The following is a 26,019-nucleotide window of genomic DNA, read 5'->3' on the forward strand; positions in this document are numbered from 1 at the left end:
TTTAATTGAAAAATTGCCATAGGCATTTCCCATTGCAAAATATAGGACTGTACAGCATATTAACATTGATATAAAACTTGAAATATTGTAACCTGTACCACTTTAAAAATAGCTTCTAACCTAAAATGTAAAAGAAGTATTTTGTGCCCTATCCCCTCCAAACACCAAAACCCTTTTTCTTACCGAAAAAAGGTTTTAACCAAACCCAAATCCTTCATTTGCTTCATGAATAGCAAGCAGTAACCTCTCCACTAAATGTTGTTTAGATGGATACTCTGGCAAATCTAGTTGATTGAAACTGCATAAAGAAGAACCAGTGTCAATTAGTTCAAGTCCCACTATGTGATCCATCAAATCATGAAAATATACCCATTAACCAACAAAACAAAAACAGATAATTTTTTTAAAAAGAATATATATTTTCTTAAACGAAGTACCAAGTATGTGCAGAAGGCAAGTGATCTGGACTTCCATATGCCTTGTGTATCTGAAACTTCTGGGAGCCAGAAATTCCTTGAAGGGCGCTAAAACCCTCCAAGGGCACCTGAAATGTTGGTAGCAAAATTCAGAACCCGCCTTGTTATATTATTCATCATCCAACAGTTCCCACTTTACAAAATAAAAGTACAAGATCTATTATTCAATTTTCACAGGAATGATAATATTATCTTCTATGAGAAAACAAGGACTCTTGCATATTGTCAGAAACAAAACTTTCAGCAGGTCATATCTCAATCCCGTTTGTTATGAGTATCAAAGAAACACACCCTAATTATAATGTGCTATTACTAATGAATGGAAAATGTTTAAAGGGCTGAAACCTGAAATAAATATACCTTGGATGTGCCAGTTACAAACTGCAAAAGTCTAGCCTTGTCTTCTTTGCTGAAACCTTGAACAACTTCCCAAAACCATTGGATAACTGGTGATCCAGCACTATATCCAGAATATTCTGTATTTGCTCTCAAGTCATCCACTGAAATAAAATGTCAAACTGATTGTAAATCTTCCCATTCCAGAATTTAAAAGACTTGTCAAGGTAGACAGTGTTGTGATCTTGGTTGCAAAAAAAAAAAGATAATGACAGCAAGAAAGGTGGTAAGACTCACAATCAATATCAGGTAGTCCGCTGATCAATAATTCTAGCTCTTTATCACGGAATATTGATATCAACTCCCTGGGAATCAATTCATTAAACCCTTCCAAGAAAGCATTTATCTGAGGCCGAATAGCAGTGGTCAACCGATGCTCAGCAACCAAATCAACATATTGATGCTTATTTTCCTCTGTAACTTTTATATTCCGTCCACCGGGTATCAACTCATAATCAGTCACCTAGACAAGTTCATCAAAATTAGACAATTAATAATACACGATTCAATACATTACTAGTGTCTCAAAGGATTTTCAGAAAGCTCAGTACTTCAGTTCTTTCATATAATATCAACTTTTCTTCATCTGCGTCGATGCTAAAGGTAAGATCTAGAACGTCACTGATATCATTCTGCAACCATAGAAAAAGATAGAGACAACTTAACAACATGCAGTAAGAATTGAGTGATGGGGTGGGGTGAACAGAATAACCAAAAAATAAGCACTTGCCTCTAGCATCCATTTCAAGTTTTTGAAATAGTCTGGATCAATGGCTTCAATGTCATGATATGTAACTTTGACACCTAGGATGTGTTTATAAAATGACCGAGTAAAATGCACATCCAATAACTGACCATCAAATAATGCTTTTCCAACCTGGATAACACAATAGGCATAAGAAAGAAGCATATCTATGAGAAGCAGGTAACATTCAAGAACATTTGCAAAAGAACTTACCACTCTGCCCACAAATTTGAAATAAGATAGATGTTCTGTTTGGTAAACAGAGTTCGGGTTTGGCTGAAACGTTAATTCATTTCCCACTGTAGTGAAAAGCAGGGCTCCTTTGTCAAAAATAACTCTGGACAACAACTGATACCATTCCCTTGTAAGCCCGCCTGCATCAATACCTTCCTCCCCTTGAAAGTGAACAGTCAACCTTCCCTTCAAATCATGAGTTGATCTCATGCGAAGCTGGTTATAAGAATCTTCTAGAACATATGCCCTTCTTACTGAGATTCTTAAAGGGCTATGGTGATGCTCATGCTGATGCTTAATTTTTGATCGGAAGTGAGAACGCTTGTTATCAAAATCAATAAATCTTGGAACCTTCAACATGAGGGAAAATGATTTCTCGAGTAAGCCAGGATTCTGCCTAATAAAAGCATTTAGTAGCTTTCTGTGCTTCTCTGAAAATTTGACAAAAGAAGCATGTTTTTCATCTATTTTCACAGCAGGTCCAGATGTTTTCTGCTGACTAGCAGAAGCACTTGCATCTTCAACATCAGAAATAACAGGAACACCTAAGTCATTGATAGGACCTGACTGTGCAGGATGCAGCTTCTCACAAACCACAAAGAATGATTCTATGTATGGTAAGATATTTTGAGAACCAGCTGGAAGTGAAGGCATGGCACCAGGCAGTTTATTCACAGAGGTCCTAGAAGGAGTGAAAACCTGGGATGCAGACTCAGAATAAGATTCTATCTTGCTTATGCAACAGCTCAGCTCTTGCCATAAGGGCTCTAATGCCTTATTGATCTCCCAAACTTCAGAAAGAGCAGGAGTTATTCCATCATTCTCTTTCTCGGACAATGAGGTGACAAGAGAACTCAAGGCTTGTAAGACTCTCAAAATTGTGGCTCCATCAGTTGATGTTGTACTAAGAAGAGCCTTCATTGTTTCACTGAAGACTCGTAACTCATCCCTTGCAGATGAAGTTAAGTTCTGAACTGCTTCTGCCAGCTCCGTGACAAAAAGCTGACATTGAGTCGGAGCAATGGCCACCAATTTCTTCATTACATCCCCAACAAGACGATATGCATTATCCGACAAACTGGAAGAATTTCAAGAAACAAAAGATTGACTCAATCATTTATAAATTACAGAACATATTTTTACCGCAATGATAGCTGGACCATTTGGTCTATAGATTATTGTGTAATAACAAAAAGTACCAATACCAAGATCCAAGCGAAGAACAAGGAACATTGACAAAACACACACACAGACACACACACCCCATTTGGTCGACAGATTATTGTGTAATAACAAAAAGTACCCATACCAAGATCCAAGTGAAAATAAGGAACATTGACCAAAAAAATGTAGACAGAATCTAGAAAGCACAAGACCATAACAATACCCATCTAGTGCGAGCAGTGAGCACAGAAGCCGAAGCTCAGCTCGTGGCAGGGTACTCAAGACTTGATGAGACTGGCCTTCCTTAGTACCAGAAGATGTGGATTTGGAGGAACCATTGACATCAGAAGATGCATCAAGAACAGTATTTGCATCCGTTGCAGAGATTTGTGAATCCAGTACCGGTTTAGTAGAAATCTGGGATTTGTCAGATGAACTAGACTTGCTTCCAGCACTATTGATGATAACATCCAGCAAAGTTAGCAGCTGAAAACAGATACACAGCAAATAAATCAGAATTCTTTGTGAGTACACAATTAAATGGGCAGAAGATACCAGTAAGACCAAACCATCACCTGCTCAAGATGGGCTATGCTCCTCAAGTAAAGGGGTTGTTTCAAGAGACTCAAAAGCATTGCAATGGATATGTATCCATCATTAGCGTCATCTACATCTATTTCATCATCAACTATAACGGCTTTGCCACGTGAAACATGAGCAGCATTATTTGATCCTCTTAAGGCAGGATGATGCAGCCTATACTGAAGCAAAATTTTTGCCACATATGGATGATTGCAAGCAAGATAAGTGAGAGTTTCAAGTATTCGCCGAGAGAGCAATGGTGGAACTCCTATAATCAATCAGATACACAAGGTAACACTCTTTGCCACTATATGCCTGAATAACAATTTATCTAAGGGAATAAAGCATCTTCCGAATAATTGATAAAACACAAATGGTGACTCAAAGTGAAAAGAAATTAGCACAATAAGACGAATTTCCTACCAGATATGACAAAAACCAACTGAACAAGGACAAAACATTCATAGAATCAAAAGCAGGAAATTATTAATAAAGACAACATAAAAATAGACAGCGATATCATGTTTTCTTACCATCAAAAGATTGAGGGCGCGAGTACATTACATTGCTCTGACAACCATATAGTCTGTACGGCGGTTCAACTGCATTAACATTACTGGTGGGCTTCCTCACATCCAGCATTAGTAAGTCCATCAGAATTTTTACCAGAGAAGTTCTGGTTTCACTATGAGCACAAAGATGCAAAAGAAGCTTCTGCAATTGACCCTTATATAGTGGCTGCCCAAAAAAAAAGGTTATACAAGGTTGTGCTCACTATGAAGGACTTGCTACAATCACTAAATGATACCTGAACTATGCGAAATAACCGAATCAAAGCATGCAAAGCTTCAGTGTCTACTAAAGGTGCTCCATCAGCTTCAACGACCTTAGCTCCACCAGTCCTGCGCAAAGTATTGCTTCCCCCTGCTCCATCCATGCCAGAACCAACACCCTCACCCCGTCTTGAGGTCTCACCTCGTCGATTTCTTGGATACATACCAAAGAGGGGCCTGCTGTATCGATGTGCAAACCTCTCCCGCAGCATATTTGCTTCAGCAACAAGAGCAGGTGTAAGGTTTGCAAGGATAGCATCAGATGATGTTAAAAGAACCTGCAGAAAACCAAAAGGAAAGTCAGAGCCAACATCCTTATAACAAAACTGGAATCAACAAACAAATACTTGCCTCTTCCCGTAATTCAGCAGGAAATGTTGCAATTATTGAGACTGTATCCATTTCGACAGGTTGGCCTTCCAACTCTTGAGATTGATGTAACCTCCGTGCTTGCTGTTGAGCCAGAACTTCAGCTCGAATGTCTGGGGGAAGAGCTGCAAGGAACTCTGGATCAATATCCCCAGTGCTTTGAGATTCAACATTTGATGGTTGAGCCACTTGACCCTGCTGAGCTGAGAGAACTTCAGCCCGGAGCTCCTCAGGAAGAGCTTCCAAAAATGCAGGATCAATTGCTCCGGAACCAGCATCACTATTCACTGGCTGCTCTGCTGCAGGACCATTTTGATCTGCATCTCGGCTTGAATTTTCAGAAACCTCAGTAACACTATGGAGTGATGAATCTCTCCCACTAACTGTAGAAGAATGACCAAATGGCATGTTTACTCTTCTTGTGCGCACAGCATGCAATTCACCTGCTAGCCTATCTGCAGAAACTTGCCTTTCTCCACCATCATCATGACCATCAGCACTTCCAATTTCAACATCAAGGCTCCGAAGACTTTCACCAAAAGTTGCCCCACTACCACTACTCTCTTGGCTCACAGCTTCAACATCCCGCACAGATGTATCATTATTCTCAAACTGCATCTCAACTGCCTGTGAATGAGTGCTTGATACATTAGCTTGCAGAGACCCATTTCCTGCAGATCTGATATCAACATTGTTATTGTTATCAACTGATTGAGGAGTCACCATTCCACTTTCCTGATTTGCATTATTTTCAACTGGGGATTCTAGCCTTGAACCTCGTGAATCTTGCATGTGACTGACATCAGCCCTGCTGTGAGTACCAGTTTCTGCAATGCTTTTATCAGATGACTTTTCAGAGGCGGGTTGCCTCAATTGAGAGACAAGCAATTCCTCAAGGCCCTGTGGTACAACACCAGCATTGATCACACCTTGCAGGTTATTATCGCTCCACAAGTTTGAACGATGACCGGGTCGTCCAGTCCTCAGTGATCGAAAGATACTATCTAAAGCTGTTGAGCTTTCCAATCTATTATCTACAATTTTATTATTATTTTGGAGGGAGGAGAGGGATATGCAAAGAAAATTATCATTATTGAAGAGATGGAAAAACAAAAGAAAAACCATTATTAGAATATAGCATCAGAAAGTTAAGAAACTCGTTAAGGAACTAACCTGATTGCCCAGTAGGCAGGTGGAATGATGAAGGAGGACCAACCAAAAGTGGGTGGCGTGAAGGAGTAGCAGCATCACCAGTTCTGCCCAAAAGGCTGTAGATAGAGGTTGTCCTCCCTGGACGTCTAGATCCAAAAACCTCTACTGGCATCACCTGAAGAGCTTCATTTGGAAAACTATTCTCTCTTCCAAATACCTCAATATGGTCAAAAACATTAATTCCATTAATGCGCTCCTCAAGTCGCAATATTACTCCATCCTCATCATCTTCGTCATCCTCATCTTCTTCTTCTTCCATCACCTCATCAAAATCATCATCATCCATCTCGTGATCATCTTGATCTGTGTCAGGATGAGGCATGTGATGGTCTTCTTCCAAATTATTATGTTCCTCATCATCCTCGTCATCATCATCTACATCTTCACCCTCTTCTCCAGACATATCATCTTCTTCCTCATCTTCCTCCTCCTCCTCTTCCTCCTCCTCTTGTTCCAGATTTTCTTGGCCACGGGGTTGAATTTCAAACTGTAAACCAGCATTTCCAACTCCATTCTCATGACCTCTGGCATCCTCAACAGTTTCACGCATGTACTCATCCTCATTAGTAGGAGCAAAGCCCCCATCAAGATCTTGATCATGTTCCATATCATCGGTAACAGAGTCAGATCCACCATAAGACTGATTAGCATTGTAAGACTCGACTTGAAGTGTATCATGATTGTCCTGAGATGCAGTTTCCATGGACTGAGATGCATCAGCACTATTATCTGTTCTTATGGTTTGAGCAAGATCAGAAGGCTTTGTTGAACTATCACCTTTTCCTGCATTAGAATCAACTGACTGGACATGCTCCTTGGTTACCAACTCAAGAGCTTTGACAATACCAGTGGCAACTTTAGATGACTCAGAATGGTCCAAGTTCAACACTTGGAGAGTACGAGTAAATGATTTAACCAGACCAGCCTCCATAAATGTGGCAGAAGCCTCTGATGAGATGCTTGAGCCAGCAGGTGTACGAGAAGCTAAAATATCATTAAGTAGATCAACATACACCTGAATTTCATTGCCAGGTGGCTTAACACTGCTACATGAATCAACAAATTCATTCATAATATGATTAATCTCTGTAAAAATCCGCTTCCTTGCCTCTGAAGATCGAACACAAGCAGCCACCATAAACTGGTTAGCCCTAGTTGCTAACTTCTGCCTCCAATCACCATCAACTTTTTTATCCTTCTTGGAATTCCGAGAGTATAGAAGAAAATTATGGAGAATATGGTAGAATATTCCTCCCATGCAGAAACCAACATGACTCTTTTGATGAATACCCCTAGTGTTGCTCAGTTCAGCATCTCGGCGAAGAAGAACATGGATAGAAGGTGAATACATCATCAAAATCTCTGTCAGAAGCTTCAAAATAAATACTATCTTTGCAAGTGATGCAGAAGCTTCCAGGCTGTTCGTTTCATTCCCTGCAGACATAGTGGCAACTGCTTTTCCTTTCCCATTTGAGGTACATACATCAGTGTCCATGTCACTTGATGTTGAGGTGCCACCAGTGAGGTCATCCTTCAAAGGAGGGACAACAAAAGTACATATAGATTCAAGAAGAAGTTCTATCACATTAATGAAACTTTGAATAGGTTTTCTATGACTTTTGATACTTCTTGAGTTTGAATCGATACTTCTTCCATGAGCATTTGTAGAAGCTGATGGATTTGTAATTCCGGAACCAACATTCCCATCATTATTCTGAGCTTTTTCCAATGATTTGTCCTTTTCCTTTTCTTTCTCCTTAGCTTTGTCTTTATCCCGATCTTTCAGCAAGACAATGTATGGCCTTTCACCTACCATCTCAACTTGGCAAACTGATTGAGCAGCTTGCAGAAATATGATGGGATCACGAGAAATAACAGAAGCTAAATTTATCAGGAAATTGCGAGGATTAACTCTTCCGTTGGGATGGCGGTTAGATGCAAGTGCAAAACTATGCTTTATCTCAGATTCCATCGCTTGCTGCAGGGTCTGGGGATCTTCAATAACATGACGAACAATATTAGCAGCAACATTGTCAAATCCAGGGAATAGGCTACTGGTTGGCAAAGAAAGAAGCAGCCGTAAACCACCAGCATTGAAAAAGGTAAGAGCAACAGAATGATTCCTTGTAAGATTGGAGCATAGTAACAGAACAGCATGCATTGTATCTGAGGGAAGATGGTACTTCATACAGCTACAGGCAATCTCAACAAGTCTCTTCTGCTCATGTATATCTGCATACTTTGATGACAGTCCCAATGCAGATTGCAATTTGTGTTGTTTATCTTCATCAATGGTAATTGATGTCTGCTGGATACTCACCACTTCCTTCTTCAAGAGCTCTGCAATTTCAGAATTCAATTTTGGATCCACTTGCAACAGCCGGTCTAATGCAAGAAAAGCAGCTGTGACCCACTTTGGAACTAGATGTTTATCCCCACTATCAAGACTAGAATCCCACTGGCAGAGAAGATCTGAGGCAATCTTGATTAAACCATTCTTCGCAGCAGCTTCCCGTGCTACAGAATCCTCATTAAGAATCAGAGCGAGAACATGAAACAGAGAAGCAAGCGAAGTATTATTTCCATTACTAGAAACCAACCCACAGTCCTTGATCCGGTCAACAATAAATATGATAACATTAGATCTGTAGTGACCATCATCCCGAGAGCATATCATCACCAGTAAGTCACGAACAGGAAATGCAAGGTGTTCTTTCTGTAGAAGTTTTGTGCAAGTTGATAATAACTCATCAACATGAGGAAGTTGGACCATGTCTTCCTCAAGCTGTTGAAGATCATCATTTACAACAGCATCCTTCATGTCTGATTCAGCCTTCCCAAGGGACATGGCAAGTGCACGAGCAAGTTCGTCATCCTCTTGTGTCTCTTCTGGATGGGTAAACAACCACTCCATTGCCAACTCCACACTATTTGACCCAACCTGCCTCAACGCTTCCTCTGCTCTAGACCTGGAAAAACCCATCTCTACAATGGTTGAAATAGCTGTTTCATTCGGAGGAGGCCCAGTAATTCGAGCACTGCTGCTTCCATTTATATTTTTCACCTCAACCCCAGAATAAACATGTTTAACAATGGAGATAACTGTAGAAATAAATTCATTAGTACAATCAACAAAGTGGGGATGAGTCCAAACTGGAAGCACAGCCTTTAACACCATGGATTGGAGGACCTTAACAAATGTGTCTGCATCCCGCGGGAAAGGAGTATTGCCACTTGTAAGGGGCTGAGCAAGCAAGTGCTTTGTGGATGAAGATAATATAAAAGAGGAAGTCACTAGATGGTCCATAAATTTACCATAACTAGCTAAAGAACCATAAATCCATGACTTATCTGTTTCTTCCTTGAAATCATGGTTTGCATGCACATCATCAGTTTCCATAGGCGATGCAGCGGTACAGTTTACCGTGAGGAGCAACTGACTAGTAGCTTCAAATGTGGTCAACACAGATTGAATTACTCCATGCCCATACAAGCAATTCAGCATAATTGGATTGCAAGTATCTGGCCTCTCCATCAGTATACTGTCCAAAAAATCAATCACTTTACCAAAATAACGACATTTTGTTGATATAGATGCTTCAGTCCCTGAATATGTTACACATGCACCAAAATTCATGTGATCTAGAGCAACACAGGCAAAAGTAGAAGCAACTGATTTTGAAGCAGGATTCACATTGACAATATCATCACGTCGGCGAGAAGGTAACAGCATTCCTTTTCCCAACTCTTGGAACAAATGGGTAATGTGAAATGAAAGTGAGCTGACCATGTCACAACAAGAGGCATAATAAGTCCTTTGCTTATCATATTCCTTCCTATTACTGGCCCCAGAAGTATCCACAGACCCAGAACTATGCAATTGATCAATGGAACCTAACTGCATGGTTGAAGGACCAACAGAACCAAGTCGGTTCTGAGAACCAGTTGCACGACCCAAATCGCGATACAGGTTTATAAGGTCAAAGAACTGTGATTCAATACTCCACCCCGAAGTCCTCCTTCTCAGCAATGGATCAAGAAACTGCCTGAAAGAACTGAACCTTTGATCTTCCGTTTCATTTGGATCTACTTCTGCCTGTTGTGAGTCATCAGAAGGACAAGCAACATCGCTCTCAATATCAAGCTTTGTATTTTCAAGCAAAGCAATTTGCCATACAACTTCACGATGGACACGTCCAATGTCTTCAAGCACATCCTTACTGTCATTTCCAAATTCTGTAAGCAAGGCAGTCATCCAGCGATTGTCTTTTGACGCTGCAAGAAAGAGAAGGAACTCAACTAGGAAAAGTGATGAAAAGATACTGCTATCATCTGTCATCCTCGGATCCAGCAACAAAGATCCTGATTCCCCTGAAGCTGCACCAAACCCAGCCAGTGCTTTCTTCAAGTGTTCCCTAAGAGATGAACAGAATGCCCGTGCCAGAGGTGCAGAGTGATGTTGAGCAAACCCCTTAAATACCATGGTGCTATGCAATGCAATAGACATGCCATCTGACGATTGTGCAATAGTTGGTCGTAATAATAACGTCAATAAGGCTTCAATTCCTGATTTTTCCACAAATAGTCGACATGTTTCAGAATTTTCCATAGTCCGATGAACCAATACCATCAAGTGAAAGATGCACAGCTGAACAAACTGCTCATCAGTTACCACTTCAGCAGCAGAATCTACAGTGTCAACAAGGCCGCAACTGCTTTCATTTTCTTTGTCTACAGAATCTGTTTCCATTGCACTGCCCTCATTATCCTTTCCAGAGGATCCTGTTTCATTACCATTTCCGAAGGATGTGATCTTATGGATAATTTCAATGATAACATCAACACCAGTACTTCTCATTGAAGATACATGACGCAGAAGTTCCTCCACAGAATTTGCCAGAGGAACAATAGCATCATTCATGGCTAATACATATTTCTTGCTTGTGAAGACTTCAACAAGGAAACGCAGAGATGAAGTTTCTCTAACCACCTCTAAGCCTTTGGTATTGAGACAAATGGCTCCAAGACCATTTGGAATGCATGTCAAAGCTTTCGATGAAGGAAGTACTCCAGATGCAACTGAAGATAAAAAAGCATCAGGAAGACCCATTTCATGCAGAGCTGAAAAACATGTTGGATCTTTGTGGATTATTTCACTCATTACAGTAACAGCTGAATAATAAATGTCACCGCCAAACTTATTCACATTTGCAAAAATCAAGGCTAACGTAGCAGGTAATGAACTGTCATGTGAATGTGGAGATCTAGTATTGTTTGCAGGGGAATATGTTGCAGAACCAAGTGCCTTAAGGGAGACTTTTATGAGCCTCTTCTGCAAATACAACTGGTCGGTACTATTTTTTGAGCTTTCACCAGTGGGCATCACGTTATTTTCTCCAATCAAACCAATGACCCTGTGAACCTCTATCTGTAATCTTTGAGCCAAAAGCTCAATACCCCCCAACTCCTTAAACAAAGATACAGCTGAGCTACTGTAATCCATAAGCTTCTGAAGGGTTTTCACTGCAAAACAGACAAGATGTATATGTGAAGGATCAGAATCCTCAAGCAGTGGCAGGAATGTGGGTACCATGCCAGAGCCTCTAATATTACTGCCAGAAGAAGAAGTTGACACAACATGGAGCAGGTAGAACTGAAGAAGTGCCTCAACAAAGGCAAGGGAGGATGGATCACTAGAACTCTTCAATGATAAAATGGCCCTCTGAAGCACATTCAGGAGTATCAAACGATTCCCTCCAGCAAAATTCATACTAGATCCACTGAGTATCCTTGCACGATCATGGGAAGACGTATATGCTGCTAACTGAGCTCCTAGTGCAAGCATTACGAGTGTTCTAATAGATCCAGAAATGGTCTCCTCAGATCGTACAACTCTAATCAATTCATTTGTATACTCTGGTTCATTAGCAAAAAAGGACACAAGCTCATCATGAGCATCACTGGACTGGACAAGCACAATAAAAGCAAGAAGACAAATCCTGCTATACAGCCTGCTTATTCTTGGAGACTGAAAAGCGCGAGCATATCTTATTCTAGTGAGCAATGAAAATCGTAGTTCAGGAGGAACGTTATGCTGCTCAATACACTGCTTCAACAACAACAAGTCATCTTCCTTGCGCAAATGCAGATCTGGGATATTTATAACTCTCAAACTTGGGGAAATGGCATCTACACTGTGTTCTTTGCTTTGGGCATTTGGTCCATGCAATTCAAAGTAAAGGGTAGAACCTATGCGGTAGTTGGATTGGTCACAACCATTCTGCACATCAGAAGGGAACAAACACAGTGCTTCATCTTGGGCTTTCTCATTTGCCATAATACAGGAGAATAATCCCAACCCCTCCTCTTTGCTTCCCCACCCTTGCGCCAGGGACAGGAGATAACTATTCACTGAACCACAACCAACCATTTTTGCACTTCCATGAAGCTTTGAGAGATTTATTTTTACAAGTGCAGAAAGAGTTTCTAATGAAGCAATAAGAATTTCAGGATCCGTTGATGCTAGTAGCAACTTGAAGTGCTGGAAAAAAATGGTGAGATATCAGAAAATATAAGTTTTAGATGATAACAAATGAATCATTACTAAAGTAGTACAAGAGTGGAATGAGAGGGAAGAAAATGAATGAAAACTGAATTTAATTCCCAAAAAAGCTTACCTCTAAGCCATCAAATGAACTTTTGTTTGGACAGTTCTCCAAAATTATTTGCATCACTCGTAATATTTGCAAAATTGCATGTTTGGGTAATGGTGTGTCATCTTCTAGATTACCCGACAATGTTAGGTCATTTCGACATGATAAATATGTCTTGAAGTATGTATCAAAATGAAGTAACAATGGCCTCCAGTGATGAAAATTACCCTGAAGTTCAAGAAATATATTAGTATGCTATGGGGAAAAGAACATCTCCCACGCAATAAAATCATCATGCTATTATTACCTTATTGTATTCCCACCAGAAGCCAGAGAGTGGTATAGCAATATCTTGTAATGGACATTGAATGACCCTCTCAATGAATGCTTTGATCTTGGGAGGCTGAAACCAATTACCAAATTCAGATTAAGTTATGCCGATGGCAATATAAAGGGAATGGAAGAAGATAAGCTAAGTATCATTGCTTAAAACAAGAAAAATGTCAGCACCACACATTATATTTATCCAAAGGTGTGGGTCTATTGAGCATGCAAATTTGATGAACAACCATCCCCCCCCCCCCCCCTTCTCCCAAAAAAAAAAAAAAGAGGCCACAAAAAAAGTTGTGTATGGAAGTCATAATCTGCTACAATTTCTCACCCTTTGGGTGTAGGTCAGCAGCAGACTTGATTGTAATTCTGTATGTGTAAAATCACACTAGTGAATAAGCAAAGTCATCAAAATCTATCAAATGCCTATAAAAAGTCTATGAAATTGAAATTCCTATAAACAAGCTTAAACCAATAAAATTACAATTAATTCTATGAAAATTACCACACTACGTACATAAGTATGATCTGACTGCAACTTTCATTGCACATCAACAGTGGTAAAGTCAAAGGGGGCATGTTTGTGACATCCCCCACTTCCCTGGGGAGGCGTTTTGAATATATCCAATATACAATAGATATTACATGCAGTCGACTACAATTATGTATATATATGTAGCTGTTAAATTCCCTCCCCCCCTCCCCCCCAAAACATCCTGCCCCGCGCGTCCGAAAACTAGTATGTTTGCTCTGCTGCCTCTGGCTAATGCTGAAAAGCATAAGAAGGACAACTAAGACCCATAAAAAATATTTAACAAATAGCCATTCTAGGTATGACAGTTTGGGCCCCACAAATTCTTTCGCTGAATAGGAGAACTCCACATTTACAAGATAAATCTTAATAGAGTAATACAAACTACAACCATTAAGTAACACAACAGACATTAAATTTCTACTTCAAGAAAATCCGGTAAACTTCAATTAAGAAAAAATCTCCTTTAGAAAATATAACTTCCGTAGAAGCCAAACCCTTGCCTCCTGAAAAATATGCACCACAAAAAAGGAAACACACTTCCCGCGTTCCCCGCATCTTTTACCTGTTTCCTAAAATACCATTAGAACTAACTTTTCATAGAAGATTCCTTCTTAAAACCAAAAGCACATTCCCACTTTTGTGCCAAGTGCCCACTTAGTGTTTTCTTTTCTCCTTTTTTTTTTTTTTGTCTAAGTGCTCACTTAGTTTCCCGTGCTGTTTCATTTCACTAACTATGCTCATGCTAATAATGCTATCCAAAGATTCCAAATTCCTGACATGGGCGCCTACCAAATACTTATTCTATTTTTCGCTATCACAACCACCAGCTCAAAGAACCATTAAACAAACCATTGCAATAAACTAAACAAATAACAATTAAAATAAAATAAAAATTTATATTAAGCATGTAGCAAGTGCCATTTGTATCAGTAAAACCCAATGCAATAGCTACACAAATACACTCACCTAAGGACCGAATGCATAGCCTGTGAAAGTGCATTTTAAAAAAGGTGGCTACTTGATGTGTTTACAGTTTACAGTAGTTAAAAGCATGATCATGCTAAACCCTAATTTTAAAAATGAAACAAAATCTACAAGTTTTACGAGATAAAATGAAACACTAACGGGTTCGGAGTCAAGCTTGATGGAAGGGCCAATGGCGCTTTCCGTCGAAAGTAGTTGCCGCAGCCTCGCCGGCCAGCTCGATCGTAGGGTTGTCATCTCACCTCCACTTCTCTACTCTGAACTGTTTCCGCCATTAACAAATTCATATAAAACAAACAAACAAATAAATAAATAACCTTCATGTCAATGACAAACACAGACACACATAAACGGCAAGGAATCCATGCGTTTTACTAAAAGAACTATAGAGATACCAAAAGCACGACGATTGAAAGAGGTTGCAGCAGAATCAGAAAAAAATAGATCAAATTAACAGCAAAAAGATAGATAAATAAATAGGAATTGGTGATTGGAAAAGTGTGGTACCTGAGAGATGAGAGAGAAAGGAGTGAATGCATACACATCAGGAGTGAGAGAGTGAGTGAGTGAGAAGAGAGAACAGAAGAGAACGCAAGAGAGAAAGTGAGAGAAATGTAGGAGAAAACCCAAAAGAGGGAAACCAAAGAGAAAGGTTGGGGAATTGGGGTTGGGAATCGCTATGCCTGTGAATTAGACTATGATACAGTAATAATTAATAATTAATAATTAAGCTTTTAATCTATTGTGTTTTTTTATAGCAGAGAGAGTTCTTGGCTTGGCCCTCTTCTGAAGCAACAAAAGCAAGAAACATAAATGTTTTACTTTTATCAACGCCTAGCTGCTTAGCCAGCTTAACAATATGGATTAGCTAATTTTTTGGTGATTTCTTCATTTGGAGAAAAATCTTTTTAATAAAAATATGGGATTAATTATATCAAAAAAGAATTTTTATTAAAATATTATTTTTACAAAATCTACTGTTAAATTAAAAGTTTATATAGTATAAATCATGCCATCAAATTTTATATTAATTTAAAAAATTTTATATATTTTTTTAAATTATTATGTGTACACCATAAATCAACTATCAAATTAATTATCATGTCATTTAGTGGCGGAATAAATCTGACGATATAAACATCGGCGGTAATTGTTTATTAGCAAAATTTATTGTCTGTCAGCTAGTTACAGACAAATTTAGCGGCATATATAAATTTATAATTCTAAAGCTTGATACCGTCAGATTTATCTTCCGATAAATTTGATGGTAACTTAAATTTTAATTTTTTTAAAAAAATTTGTTTAAAAATTCAATATATAATTTTAATTCCTTATTCAATAATTTCTAAATTAACAAAATTTAAAGTTTTGCAAGTTATTACAATAATTTGTCTATAACTCACAAATATATTCAAATATCAAAGTTTATGATTAAAGTTTATTAAAATTTCAGTTTCACTCAACTTTCATGTCCAATCTTCTCAAAAAATATTTCAATTCTACTATAAATCCAACTATCGATGTTCAACAAACCATAAACATACAAATAAGTGATTATGAACACTATCATATACCAAATTACAACATTATAAAAGCACCGGTTGTCTTTCTCTCTACTACCTCAATGTTTCCAATAAACCAATTAGCAATCATAACTTACAAGATAAAAGATAATACTTCTACCCATTTCACCTTAAGTTTTTTAAGAGAAAATCCTTTGCAAGATTTGATTTTCGTGTTGTATTTCACAACTTTTTTTATTGTCTACATCCATTTTTTATATTAAGATAATCCAATTAACGAGAGTTAGATGAACTCAATAATAACTTATTATATTTTTAAACAAATTATCTAAACCTACATCAAATTTAAAAATTAAAAAACTGAAAAAATTTAGTATAAAAAATTTATGGAATAAAAACTGAAAAAAATTCAGTGAAAAGTGAAGCTAATAAACTCACCCACACTGCAGAAGCAGAACCAAGAACATAGTGATGGAGGAATTACGAGAAGAGGAAGCAGAGGACGGCAATGTGATAGGAACTAAGTACGACTAGCAACGAGAATACAAGGCGGCAAGAACGTCTGAATCATGGTCACTGAAGAAGGAGCAAGATAGGGTTAGGGTTTAAAAAGGGGTTAGAATTTTTTTTATTTAAAATAAAGTAAAAACAGGGATGGAATATGAAGAGGGATGAGGATAACCTACCAGGAGGAGGGAGGAGAGACGCAGGTCGGCGATTAAAGGAGCAACGACGGCGACAACAGTGGTAGAAGCGACGAAAATGGCGACGACAGAGCGACCAACGCGTCGCCAGGAGCACCTAGCCAAGTTCACTCAGTTGGTGGTGGTCGACGCTGACGAAGGGGCTGTCGGAGTTGGTTTAGGGGAAGAGAGAGAGAGAGAGAGAGAGAGAGAGTAGTTAAAAAATAAGGGGGAAGAAGGTTTGCAGTTCGAATTTAGGACAAAATTATCGACAAAAAATTCCGACTATAACGCTTTGAAAGTGATCAAAACACAGTGTTGTACTAATCATGGATTATCGATGGATAAATTCGATGGTAATCTGGGTCCCAATTTTTTTTTCTTTTCCTTTAATTATTATCGTCGAAAAACCAAATTCGATGGTAACCTTTATATCCGATGAATTTATTCCAAATTCGCCAATAAATCTGCTGTTAATGTTCGACGCTAAATTTAACGATAAATTTAACGGTATTCACCATTTTTCTTGTAGTGTGTATTTATATATAAATACATGTATTCAGGAACGAAGCTACGTATAAAACAGAGGAGGCACGCCCTCCAAAAGAAAAAAAATTGTTTACAAATATAATAAAAAATAAAAGAATGCCCCCACCCCCCAAAATAATATCTGATCTCCTCCTCTTTTAAAAAATGTATGGTTGTCTCTAATTATCTTTCAATGCAGCAAAGAATAATTGAAAAGTTGTGTGTTATTTAGGCTATAAGCCATATGCTTAATTAAAAAAAATCTTAATTTATATTAGAAATAAAGAATTTGAAAGGATAGCAACAATCAGCCAACAAATTACTTCTTCCATTCTTTCCTCTTTTTTCAATTAGAAAACAAAACATCATTCCATATTTTTATTATTACAACTTAAAAAATAATAAGTAGTCATTAGTTTTCCATTATCATCTCTCATTTTTCTTTTTTTATAAGTTATTTTTTTATTTGTTTTTTTTGAATAATTTATATATTTATTTATTTATCTAGTTTATAATCTTATAATATTAATTTAGGTTTTTAAAAAAAATTAAAGATGATGATCATGTAATTATAATGCTATTCTTGTATTATTTTTAATTTTTTTCTCATTATTAATTGTTTGTGATATTGATATTATTGATTTACAAAAAATAAAATAAATTGAGTTTAGTTAAGTTGCATAATGTTTATCTTATTATCTATGTAAATTCTTAATAATAGATGACTTTGAATCAAGAAAAAAACGCCGAGCTCAATTGTCTATGTAAATCACAAATTTTAACTTATTTCAATTCTAATAATATTATTATTAATTTTTTCATTGCATAAGTTATAGTTGTGATTTAAATTATTTACATGAAGCATAATACATTTTTTAATAATTTTGTAGAAAACGTCTAAAAAGAAATTGAATAGTATTTGAAGATTCTAAAAGTAAATATGCAACCTATATTTACAATATTTAAAATTAGTTTTGAGATATTTGTGTTTAATTATTTTAATATATAATATCTTCAATTATTTTATAAAAAGTTAATTTTAAGTCTAAGTTGTTATTTTTAATTAAAATTAAAAATTAAAAAAATATTAACCCCTACTAAATATGGTCTAACTTCATTTATGCATATATTATTTAATTTATATAATATATTTTAACATGAATTAAATCTCAAAATGATCACTAAACTTGTAATCAAATTTTAAATTCCTTCCTCAACTTAAAACTACCCCAAAATTGTTTGTGTCTGAGATATATATTTTTTGGCGAATATTCCCAAAAAGAATAACAACGTGAATAAAAAAAGTCACGATAGACAACCAATAGCTATATTACATAACAATTATAAGATTTTAACTCAATTTAATCTCTATTATTGGTTGAGATAATACTCAATTTGCTCCCTGAACTTACACGCAAGTCTCAATTTAGTCTCTGAGATTTTAATTGCCTCTATTTAGTCCCCGAAGTTTATAAATGTGCCTCATATTAGTCCTTGAGACTACTTTTAGTATAAAAACGTTAATAGAGCGTTGTTGTAGACTATCACATGTCACGTTAAAACTTGTAAAATGATGCAATTTTGGTTTTGACATTTAAATAGCTCAAAAACGACATTGTATTACTTATTTTGTTAAGTAAAATTTTAATAAACACCATTTAGGATGTTGTTTTGGGTTATTTGAATGCCAAAATGAAATCAACATCATTTTACAAAGTTTAGTGTGGCATTCGGCTGTCACAACAGTATTCCGTTAATATTTATACGTTGAAAATTGTTTCAAAAACTAACATGAATTATGTTCACAAAGTTTGGGGACTAAATAAAAGTAATTAAAATTTCAGGGACTAAATTAAAACTCGCGTGTAAGTTCAAGGATCAAATTAAGTATTATCTCTTATTGCTTCGTGTATGTTGTTTTTCATCGCTGTTCCATCTCTCAATCTTTGTCTCGTCCTCTTCTCTTATATATCGTTGTTTCCTCTTTATCATTATTTCTATGTCTTCCCAACAATTACTTGGTTAATTAGTTTGAGTATACTTAAAATTGATAAATGAGTTTATAAATTTTGCTTAATTTCTCAATATTGAAATTGATGAGTTCTGCTTAATTTCATAATTATTTATAGATGATTATTGAAAACATGGTATAATTGCTTTATTTGTAGGTACAGTTGCAGTGCTTAGGTTTATTCGGTCACTCTTCTTGACCACCTCAATTTTTAATTTTTCTCCACAAATTAAAAGAATTCAAATATTTAAGTACATTAGTTGTTGCTTTTTCTTTAGTGCAATATTATGAAACCCTTGAGCTAAGAGTAAGATTATGTGTCCAATTTTATTTATTTCCTTCTTTTACAATTAATTCAAGATTTATCTAAGTTTGTGGAGTTTAGGTGAACTCTTGAATTTCATTACCTTGATTTATTAAGTGGTTAGTTGATTGTAATTGGATGCTAAGAACTGTAGGTTATTGGAAGAGAAAAGGAAATGGGATGTTGAGAGTGAGATTGATGGGTTTAGGAAGGAGGAGAGCTGTGGCGCCTCGGCGGCGCCGATTGGGTGTAGGAAGAGGAAGTTCATTGAATTGAGTGGGAGGTTTTTGAGGTTGGAGAGAGAGATTGCCGAGAATAAGAAGCTAATATGTTTGGATGACGATGACGATAGAGGTGGTAGCAGTGGTGATGGTGAAAGGAGCAACACTGAAGAGAATAAAAAAGTTCAGATTGATGAGGGATGAGAGTGAGCTAGAAAATATAACATGACTTTCGTCCAACCAAATCACTGATTTGTTGTGGGAAAATATCTTACGACGACCGTTGTTAAGTTTAGGGATAATTTTGGAGCAATTTTAAGTTGACGGACGAGTTTAAAACTCAATTGTAAGTCTAAGGACCACTTTAAAATTTAACTCTTTTAATATATATTCTACATTGTAGGTAATTTTTGTTAGAGATATAATTATTCATATTGTCTTCTTTTCGAGTGGTATATCATGACATGATATGCCTCTATATCCAAAAAATTTAGAAATTTTTGTTCAAAAAATAATATAAGACAAATACAAAAAATTATGCAAAAAATCAACAAATCCAAAAAAAGCTTTTATTTAAAAAATAGTATTAGAGATATAATAATTTATATTATTTTTTCTTATAAGTTTAAACTTTTGAAAAAAATAATATCATGACGTATATTAAAAATAATCATTAAATATAATTATTAATATTGTCCTTCTTCTTCCTCTTCCTCTTATCAACTTAAACTATAAGAGGAATGATATCACCACAATTTTTAGTGTATAGTTAACATAGATAACATTTATTATAAGACTCTTTAAATGATTATATGAATATTGCAACTTTTTGGGAATATAAGTTCTTAAATAGTAGAAATAATTCTATGGTAGACAATTATAATGAAAAACTTTATTAAAATTACTTCATAAAAAATACGAATAATATTATTATATTTAAAGTTATATTCTATGCACTCTACAAATTAAATTCATTTCTCTGATTAAATAACACCCGTTTGGGAAGTAGGAGAAGTTACTTTTTTTTATTTTTAAATTAGGAAAAGTCACATCACGTGTGTTTGGCACTATTTAAAAAAAACTTTTAATTTTTTGAAAATTTAATTCATAACTTTTTGAAGAAGTAGAAATATATGATTTGTCCTCCTCAATAAGTTATTCTATTATTTCTAGAAAAAAAATAACCTTAAAACAAAAAAAATTTACTTTCATTCTTGGCTCTGTATAAAAATACTGGAAATACTGGCTCCCACCACCATTTTTACCCAAGTTCCATCTGTTAGAAGTATTGACCTTCCACCACCATTTTTACGTAATGATTTATCTGCTGGAAAATATTGACCATCCACCACCATTTTAAAACAATGTTTCATCTGAACCACGTATTGCATATATTTCTTTCATTTTTTTAATCATTTTACCACTTTATTTTTATTATTAAATTTATATTTAACATTGTGTGTGGTATAAAATCTCAATTTAAATTTTATGTTTTTTCATGTGATTTTATTTTTATATAGCTGCTATTATTTTTATAGTTAGTTACTTAGTTATAGCAAGTTTTTGATCCAATAAGAGAGGAGGAAATTCTAATAGAAGTAAAAAAATAAAAAATAGCAACAAAATATACATTGACACACATTTCACTTTTATTTTTTAGAGTAATACCCCAAATAGATCCCCAAGAAATTTACCATCCGACAGTTTTGTCCCCCACAAAATTTAATTAAGATTTCGACCCTGAGGTTCTCAAATATCCACCAGATATGTCCCCAAAATCGTTTGATCCGGTTAAAGTGGTGACGTGTAAGGTTAACTGCGACATGTCACCTCCAGGACATTTTGGTCCCCATCCACGCTGGACAAAACGACGTCGTATTGGAACCAGGGGCAAAACGACGTCGTTTCGGGGAGGACAAATTCATCCCCACTTAGACAGAGAATGCAAACGGCGCCGTTTTCATATGGGGGGACCTATTTGTCTTATAATAGTATCTTAGGAGACCTATTTGACCTATAATTCATTATGTTAAAAGAAGCTATATTTACTTCAACACAAACCTTAAAAACACATTGACATTAGTCTGTTCATTTATCAAAATGATAACATAAACCTGAGAACACAAACATGTTAACCACACAAATATTTGACTTCAATAGCAACACAAACCAAATCAAGTCAAAAGAAGGTTTATTTTTTTCAACATAAACTAAACGAAACCATTCTAAACAACATAAAGTCTTCTTCCTCCAACATAACAAAAGGTGGTAACATAACTAAGACAACAACTTTCACATTAATTCTTAGAAGCGTCATTTCTTGAAAGACTGGTTCAATCCTGGTGTTGGAATGAATTTGAACAACTTAGATACTGTACCACTGGTTGCAGCTGATATTGTCTCAACACTAACACTCTCCGAATTCTTGGCCCTAATTACTGTCTCTTTTGGACGTCTAAAAAAAAGCTGAGATTAGAATAAACAGTATTGTTATCACCATGTTTCACACAGAGTTCAACTGCTTACATTAAGCCACTTACAATCTAAAGGTATGCCCTTGTAAGTGGCTTAATGTAAGCAGTTGAACTCTGTGTGAAACATGGTGATAACAATACTGTTGATTCCAAGCTCAGCTTTCTTTTAGACGTCTAAAAGAGACAGTAATTACGGCCAAGAATTCGGGGAGTGTTAGTGCTGAGACAATATCAGCTGCAACCAGTGGCACAGTATCTAAGTTGTTCAAATTCATTCCAACACCAGGGTTGAACCAGTCTTTCAAGAAATGACGCTTCTAAGAATTAGTGTGAAAGTTGTTGTCTTAGTTATGTTACTACCTTTTGTTATGTTGGAGGAAGAAGACTTTATGTTGTTTAGAATGGTTTCGTTTAGTTTATGTCAAAGAAAATAAACCTTCTTTTGACTTGATTTGGTTTGTGTTGCTATTGAGGCCAAATATTTGTTTGGTTAACATGTTTGGGTTCTCAGGTTTATTTTACCATTTTGATAAATGAACAGACCAATGTCAATGTGTTTTTAAGGTTTGCGTTGAAGTAAATATAGCTTTTTTTAACATCACGAACTATAGGTCAAATAGGTCCCCTAAGATACTATTATAAGGCAAATAGGTCCCCCACATGAAAACGACGCCGTTTGCATTCTCTGTCTAAGTGGGGACGAATTTGTCCTCCCCGAAACGACATCGTTTTACCCGTGGTTCCAATACGACATCGTTTTGTCCACCGTGGATGGGGACCAAAATGTCCTGGAGGTGACATGTCACAGTTAACCTGACACGTCACTACTTTAACCGGATCAAACGGTTTTGGGGACGTATCTGGTGGATATCTGAAAACTTCAGGGTCGAAATCTTAGTTAAATTTTGTGGGGGACAAAAATGTCGGATAGTAAATTTCTTGGGGACCTATTTGGGGTATTATTCTATTTTTTATTTTTATCTACCATATCATACACAATAAAACAGCAAACACTAACTACACAATAATTTCTTGGGAAAAAGACAAATAGGTCCCTGACTTTTCAAACTTTTGACAAATACATCCCTGACAAAATTTAAATACAAAAAAGTCCCTGACTTTAACAAACGGAGGACAATTTAATCCTTCCGTCTATTTGCCTCTCATACACCTAACGGAACTGGCTGACGTGGCTGAAACGGTGTCCAGGTGTCCGTTACAGTGCCACGTTGGAAGGGGAAAAAAGTTCGAAGGACAAATAAGTCCTTGACGTCATTTTACAAATAGAGTTCGAAGGACAAATAGGTCCTTGAGAATTTTTTTTTCAAAATTAATAAACTCATTTCTTAAATTCTCTCATCTACCTCTCTCTATTTTTATATTTCTCTCTACTATTTTTACTCTATATATAATTATATTTTATATTAGTAATTTGACAAATCAAAATATGTCATTCGATATTTTTTTACAATTAAAATATTTTAAATGTAAAATTATACACATTAAATTATTTTAAATTTTAGATAACGAATGTTAAAATTAATTATTAATAAAAAATTAGACTTTTTCATATAAAAATAATAACTAAAAATCTTATTATTTAATTTTTTATCTGCAGATATCTTGGTCTTCTTAGTCAGAAACTTTTGTCAACTTACGACTTTTTTGTAAAAGTAATTTTATTTTATAAATCTTTTGTGTCATGCATAATTTATACAGTTAGAACAAAGTGAACTATAATTTAAAAAAAAATATTCTCGTAATGTTATTATGCATAAAAATACTAGTTCTAATATAATACACAAATGCACTAATGCTAACTTAATACATGAATGATGCACAAATGAACTAATGCTAACTTGATGCATAAATGAACTGATGCTAACTAATGCCACTGGTATGATGAAAACTGAACTAATGCAATTTAACAAATTCTAATATAATACACAAATGTACTAAAACTAAACTAATGCAATTTAAGAAAAAGAGTAGAAACATAACAAGCCCAATTTCTACAATTTTAATACAAATAATTTAAATTGTAGAATAAAACAAGTTAACTAGATTTCAAAATATAAGCATAATTTTATCAGAAATTATTTTTAATATGGAAAGAAAATTGGTGTTTTGGTTGAATATTGACATTTGAAGTGTATTACAGTATTGTGAAAATTATTCAACACGCCCCCACGTATTGGCTAAGATGCTGCCACGTGTTCAACATGCCCCCCACGTGTTGGCCAGAATGATGCCACGTGTTCACCACGCCCCCCACATGTTGCACCACGCCCCCCACGTGTTGACTTCCCACAAAAAAAATCCACTCATCTATAATTACACCATATTCTTCCATTTTCAACAAAAACACCAATATTTTTTCCATACAAAAAAAAATTAGCCTAATTTTATAAACTAAATTCTCATAATAGAAGTATAATGAAAAAAAAAAATTCTCAAGGACCTATTTGTCATTCGAACTTTATTTGTAAAATGACGTCAAGGACTTATTTGTCCTTCGAACTTTTTTCCCCTTCCAACGTGGCACCGTAACGGACACCTGTACACCGTTTCAGCCACGTCAGCCAGTTCCGTTAGGTGTATGAGAGGCAAATAGACGGAAGGACTAAATTGTCATCCGTTTGTTAAAGTCAGGGACTTTTTTGTATTTAAATTTTGTCAGGGATGTATTTGTCAAAAGTTTGAAAAGTCAGGGACCTATCTGTCTTTTTTCCTAATTTCTTTGGCATTGCCATCAAGATTATTGTGAATTAAAATTTTATTACTATTTACCACATATAAGAACACCGTTTTGGGTGAAGATGAAGTAGAACAAACATATTTATATGTAAAAAATGTCATATTTAATATTTTGAAGAATTTTTAAACTTTAAAGTATTTAAAATATACAAAACTATTTATAATTAAATATAATAAATTTAAAATATTTCATAATTTTGTTAATAATAAAAAAATTATTTATATATGTAATTATGTATTAAAAGGTCCAGGCATGCCTGAGAGACCAATAAGGCTAATTAGTGAGTTTGGGTCTGGCCTATTAACATAATAAGGCTTTTATAAGAGCTTGAGCCTGTGCTTATTTTATAACAGGTCAGGCCAAATACAGACGAGGCTGCAAGTCCTTAGCAGGCCACCTGACCTTTTTCCACCTCTAGGTAGAAGAAGTTTCTACCTAAAAAATAGAACTAATAAGAGAACAAATAAAGAATTAATTTTTTAAACAATTGTAATCTTAATGATTAGGATATAGAAAATCAACATTCAATATTGAAAAATATTTGTTATCATCATTGTTTTAATATCCATTTTTTTGTGAAAAAAAATGTATTTTTTAATTATTTATCCAAACGCAATAACTATAAAATAAATACTTTTATAACTAAAAATCCAAATACAAAATAACTTATTTATAAACTGTTATTAATAAAAGTCCTTATACTTTAGCTTATTTAAATTGTTTACCAAACTGAGCCTAATTAGTAATTATTATACCTAATTGTTATGGTGATATGTTAGATCTATATCACCAGTTTGAAAGGATGAAATAAACGTTTCAATGAGAGAACTTATCTTTACAAAAATAACAACTTTTAGAGAATATTAAAATTTGTCGGGTTTTAGTTATGTGGGTCAGTTAACCGGTGTAGGTTAAGTAACTCTAACACGTCAAAAAATCGTTTTTACGTTATAAGATGGTCAAAAATCACAATCTAAAGCATCCATCCTTCAACCATAATATCC

General features: G+C 35.5%; 1 protein-coding gene across 2 annotated transcripts; it reads right to left on the reverse strand.

The window, feature by feature from the left end:
• Positions 1–15,309, reverse strand: LOC112706266 (E3 ubiquitin-protein ligase UPL2). 2 transcript variants are annotated; one of them, XM_025757471.3, is made up of 17 exons: positions 15,021–15,309; positions 14,655–14,775; positions 12,972–13,067; positions 12,689–12,892; positions 5,973–12,552; positions 4,782–5,833; positions 4,406–4,708; positions 4,131–4,335; positions 3,591–3,865; positions 3,239–3,501; positions 1,831–2,929; positions 1,603–1,749; positions 1,424–1,504; positions 1,110–1,335; positions 837–976; positions 438–544; positions 1–298 (listed from the first exon to the last, which is right to left on the reverse strand). In XM_025757471.3, exons 2-17 carry the CDS (start codon positions 14,748–14,750, stop codon positions 196–198), a joined length of 10,977 nt encoding a protein of 3,658 aa, XP_025613256.1. In that variant the 5' UTR covers positions 14,751–14,775; positions 15,021–15,309; the 3' UTR covers positions 1–195. The 2 variants fall into 2 exon arrangements, with proteins under 2 accessions (XP_025613256.1, XP_072056851.1); XM_072200750.1 differs by lacking the exons at positions 14,655–14,775; positions 15,021–15,309 and adding an exon at positions 13,326–13,357.
• Between the last annotated feature and the right edge of the window lie 10,710 nt (positions 15,310–26,019).

The sequence above is a fragment of the Arachis hypogaea genome, chromosome 8 (assembly GCF_003086295.3).
Source record: "Arachis hypogaea cultivar Tifrunner chromosome 8, arahy.Tifrunner.gnm2.J5K5, whole genome shotgun sequence".
Classification (NCBI taxonomy): Eukaryota; Viridiplantae; Streptophyta; class Magnoliopsida; order Fabales; family Fabaceae; genus Arachis; species Arachis hypogaea.